The 5,218-nt window shown below is 47.7% G+C and overlaps 1 protein-coding gene across 1 annotated transcript; it reads right to left on the bottom strand.

Moving 5' to 3' along the window:
- Nucleotides 1-2,147: 2,147 nt before the first annotated feature.
- On the bottom strand, nt 2,148-3,401 carry LOC130382359 (olfactory receptor 2AG1). Its single transcript, XM_056590093.1, has one exon. It carries the CDS (start codon nt 3,399-3,401, stop codon nt 2,148-2,150), a length of 1,254 nt encoding a protein of 417 aa, XP_056446068.1.
- Nucleotides 3,402-5,218: the final 1,817 nt, after the last annotated feature.

Genomic DNA, 5,218 nt, shown 5'->3' with positions numbered 1-5,218 from the left:
TGGCCAGAGAGTACAGTGTCGATCAGCTGGAACCAACAGAACATCTGGACAGAGAGCACAGTGTATAGCAGCTGCAGGAAAAGAAGATCAACATAACAGACAGCCGTGTCGATTATTTCCATGTCAGCCCAGTCTGTATAAATGTGTAAGCCTATAAATGATGACCGCACATAAATACATAAGTAAATGTTGTTCCCTATTTCAGGGAACAATGCCTCTCGTTGATTTTGTTCGTTTTTTTATAACTTCTCTCTAATGCTATTTTTTTCTTTGCTCCTTCTACTTCTCCTTATAAGTGTGTGTGTGAATATGTGTGCGTACGTGTTTGTGTGTGTGCGACCATGTGAGTGTGCGTGCATGTGTTTGCGTGTATGGGGGGATATGTGTACGTGTGTATGTGAAGATGTGTACGTGTGTGTGAATGTGTACGTGTGTGTGTGTGTGAATATGTGTGTGTGTGTGTGTGTGTGTGAATATGTGTACGTGTGAGTTTTAATATGTGTACGTGTGTGTGTGTGTGTGTGTGTGTGTGTGTGTGTGTGTGTGTGTGTGTCGTGTAGACAGATCTATAGGTACGTTTACTCATCCCTCAGGGTGAATCAAGGCATCACAGCAGCCCATCCATTTCGAATGATATCCAGAGGCATGATAATTGATGGTCATTAAACAGAATGGTAAAGGTAAAGAGATGAACAATGCGGATGTGTTTGTGTGTTTGTGTACACAACCTGTCTGACATGCTGGAGCTGGAAGTCTTTAGATTCTCACAGCTCAGTGAGAACCTGCTTTAGTTCTGCAGCTTCTCCAGCAGTATGAGTGCTCTTGACTCCCTGCAGGCTCTAGAACAGGATGTCAAGGGCTGGACCTCTGTTCCTCATACCCGGGGTTTCATGGGTTCATCATCTGGTAAACAATTATATTAATAAACATGTGGGAACTAATTAAGAGAGAGGTGGGGGAGTGTGCGTTTGTGTGTGTGTGAGTGTGTGTGTGTGTGTGCATGCCTTCAAGGGTGTCTGTACCCATGGAAACCTGGAAGAAAAAAACAGAGCTATAAGCAATCTATGTTTTTATTCACGTGAAAATGATCAGACAATCCTATTGTTTTTCAATAGGCTTCATAAACTGTGTGTGTGTGTGCGCAAATTCTTTAATTAACTGAAAAAATAACTGCATACAAAAAGACATTTATTATTTAAATAGCAATCACTTTTTAAGAACATATTATGTTTGTACATTAAAATAATGTCATACAGCACACACATTCAGATCAGTGCGATCAGAATTACATAATTGCTCATTATGTCCTTGGCATCTCTGAAAGCTCATTAACATTGTAAAATATATATAGGCCTATACCATATATTTTTCATAGTATATATGGGCCTATTCATAGATGATAACACAGCAGCCTTTTCCATCCCTGATTTTCAGAAAACATTGAGTGTGTCCTTTATTAAAAACACTGTAGGTAATAGATTGAAGGTAAAGGCGTGGCCCAGGCAGCCATCTTGGATCTGAACCCCACAGAGAACTCTGGAGCCGATATTCTCCATCAACTGCCGCTCCTCTTCTGCTTTTGGTGTCAATTGTTGAGTTAAAGGTCCATTTAATTAAAGTTATCAGTTATTGAAAAAAAAATGCTAATTTTATCCGGAAAAAAATAGGCAGTTTTGGTCGGCACTCATAAGTCAGGATGGCTTTGTCTATATCTATAATCTATAGCTATTCTCTATTTATATTTATTACATGACCTGGACTGCATTCAGTGTAGTCACATCTTCGTCCTTGTCAGCATCAAAGTAAAAGCCTGATTAACACAACCTGAAGAATCTAAACCCATGTAAACACGTTCCTTATTTACACGCCTATATTTGCATCGTCTCCCCCTTGGGAAGGAGTCAGGACCGTTGATTAATTCTGAAAACATTACTCCCCGTTTCGTTCGTTTCCTCTTTTTGACAAATAAAAACAATTCCTGTATTCGTGTGTGACGCTGAACTGTAAACTTAGTATGATGATGATGATGATGATGAGGATGAGGATGATGATGATGAGGATGATGATGATGATGATGATGATGAGGATGATGACTACGACCTTTCAGTACGCGCAAAATGCCTCCAGTGCCAACTCACACGGAACGTTCAGAGTGCCTCGCGCTCTTGACCTCCCGCCGCCGCCCCCCTCCCCACAAGGTCCTCGTTCGGGAGGTTCTGCACGAGATGCCCCACCGCGAGCCCCCCCTGCCCCACAAGCAGCGACCTCCCTCCGTTCCTCCTCGCGCGAGCCCGCCTGTCATCGGCTGCTAACGGTCCCGGACCGTTGCTCATGCAGCAGCAGCACGTGGCCCGGGCCAGCAGCTGCCGCACCTCCTTGTTGCGCATGCCGTACACGAGCGGGTTGATGCAGGGCGGCACGAGCGTCATGGCCACCAGTGACATGTGCAGCACCGCCGCGGACAGGGAGGGCGCGTGCGGGTTTCTTTCCAGCATGGCGGCACCGGTGCCCTCGAACTCCCACAGCACGTCCGACGTGGCCTTGAGCAGCACGGGCAGCAGCTGGAACAGTAGCATGCAGCAGTAGAACAGCACCGTCTTGCGCGCGCGCGTGTTCACCGCTTTGAAGGGCACCACCGCGTTGAGCGCGTCCCGGTACATGCGCAAATACGCGAAGCCGTGCGCGAGGATACAGATAAGCAGCAGCAGCGCGCACACTACCTTCCGGAACACGGCAGAGGCGCGTGGGAAACCCATCTGCCTCTCCATTGTGTCCGGCTCGCACACGAGACCCGAGGTGACGCCGCGGGTCGCATCCTCGCGCTCGTGGCCCAGCCCCAGCAGCACCACGCTCGTGATCCCCAGCCCCACGGACACCACCCAGATCATGGAGAGCGCCAGGCGCAGGCGCAGCAGCGTCAGGATCGACAGGTAGCGGATCGCCTGGCACACGTACAGATAGCGCTCGAGCGCCATGCCCGTGATGGTGAGCAGGCTGCACGAGATGGTCGTGGTGCCCAAGAAGTACTGCAGGTGGCACCACAGGTTGAAGCCCATGGTGCGCCTGTGCATCAGTGAGTAGATGAGGGGGGGGCCCAGCAGAGCGGTCTGGATGAGGTCGCTGAGGATCAGGTTCTTCAGCAGGTTAAAGCGCGGCTGCCACGCCAGCTCGCGGGAGCGCTCGAGGCCTAATAGCGTGACGCCGTTCACGAGGAGTGACAGCAGCACGAGGCAGGAGCACAGGGCGGCGAGCAGTCGCGCGGCACCCTCGTAGGGCACGATGGCGAGGAAAAGGCACGCCGCCGCGTCCAGGTGGTGCTCCTCATCTTGGTCGCGGGGCTCGCTGCTGTTCTTTGAATCCAGCAGCCACACGCACTGCCGCGTGTGCGTGACGCTTTGCATCGCGGTCCTGGCGCCTCGAGGCGCGTGGCAGCGCGTGTTCGCCTCTTGTAAACTTCCGGTAACGGTTGGTTATCCCGTCGCATCTGACGGATAACAAAAAAGCAAATCCGTCTCACACAGTTGCTGATGAAGAACTTATAGGGCAGCCCGCCAAGGGGCTGGCTCAGGTAAAAGGGGGAGCCGGTGGTAGGTATTAACGCGTCTTCGATCGATACACGTTTCTGATTGGTCAATCGCGTCATACTGCCGTTTATTAATAATAGACAGCTGTGCTGTTTTAATAACAGACCGCTGCTCTAAACAACACACACATACACACAAACACACACACGCGCACGCACACACACACACACACACACACACACACACACACACACACACACACACACACACACACACACACACACACACACACACACACACACACACACACACACACACACACACAGTGGCGAACTTAGCCCTTTGGGGGCTCCAGGCGAACAGTAATTTAGGGGCCCCTGCATCTACCGGTCTATTGTACCTTATGTCGCATAATTAGATACTCAATACAAGGGATGAACAAAAGTCACTATCCTTCTTTCATTCAAATGTTAATTATCTATTTACAAATTGAGAATAACATACAAAACAATAAGATTAGTTATGTTGACACATTACACAGACTGTTAACCTTATGTCATCATTTACCTGAGGGTTTCCAGTAGGTCACAGCAGCTATATGCTGTGACCTACTGGAAACCTACTGATAGCTGCTTCCAGCTATCAGTATTTTTCCTGTGCTCTTCAGACCTTTCATGGTTGATTAGATGCATTGCAAGGTTATTCCAGTGTTTAAATCCTTCCCAGAAGCGGATCTTCCATTAGGCAAACCTAGGCAAGTGCCTAGGGCCCCAACCAAATCTGTCTTTATTAGGGGCCCCAAAATCTGACCCGCCCAGCCATTACTTATGTAAAGTAAAAAAAAAAAAAACATTTCTAGTAGAAAAAAATATCAAAAATATCAACATAACGCCGAACTAATGCCTAAATAATAATTTTCCAGCACACATGCCCCCCTCCATTGTGCATTGGACTAGTCCAGAATATGATTACGTAGTAACACGCGCAGCGCGAAATAACGTACTTCAAACCAAAGCAGAGGGATGCGACTCGGTGAAAATGAAGCGGCGGAATTATGATAATGGTTGTGCTAAACGAAAACAAAAAGCTGAGAAGAAAAGAATTGCAGATACACTGCCGAAATTGACTTCATTTTTTACACCTGCTGCTGCCACAGCAGCCGCTGCTGAAGTTGCGACAGGCTCTGCTGTTGGGGTTCTATACTGCTGCTCACCACTTTTCTCTGATATGAAGACTTTTGAGAAGACGACAACAGTAGGACTTTGTGTTTACAAATGCTTTCTGTCTCACACACACACACACACACACACAGTTTTACTCACATGAAATGGTGAAGGCAACAGGGAAAATGGACATTTGAAGATGGAGAACTTAACCACTTGCACACCTAAACACCCCCCCCCCTCTCTCTCTCTCTCTCTCTCTCTCTCTCTCTCTCTCTCTCTCTCTCTCTCTCTCTCTCTCTCTCTCTCTCCTCTCTCTCTCTCTCTCTCTCTCTCTCCTGTCACTGAACCACTGCTTTGCCTGTCTCTCACTCACACACACAGCCACTGTTATTCCTGTCCACAAACAAAATCTTTTCATTGGTCCTGTTTAAATGTAAATGGTGGTTTTCATAGACTCATATCCATTTTGTATTTTAGTTCTGTTAAGTGCAGAACTAAAATACATTTCCATTCTGGCAGAGAATGGAA

This window comes from Gadus chalcogrammus, chromosome 1, assembly GCF_026213295.1.
Source record: "Gadus chalcogrammus isolate NIFS_2021 chromosome 1, NIFS_Gcha_1.0, whole genome shotgun sequence".
In the NCBI taxonomy this organism is placed as follows: Eukaryota; Metazoa; Chordata; class Actinopteri; order Gadiformes; family Gadidae; genus Gadus; species Gadus chalcogrammus.
The sequence above is the reverse complement of the archived record's forward strand: the minus strand, read 5'-3'. Positions and strand labels throughout refer to the sequence as shown.

Bases quoted from the DNA above. Each gene is read 5' to 3' on its own strand.
- LOC130382359 (XM_056590093.1), bottom strand. From the start codon at position 3,401: ATGCAAAGCGTCACGCACACGCGGCAGTGCGTGTGGCTGCTGGATTCA.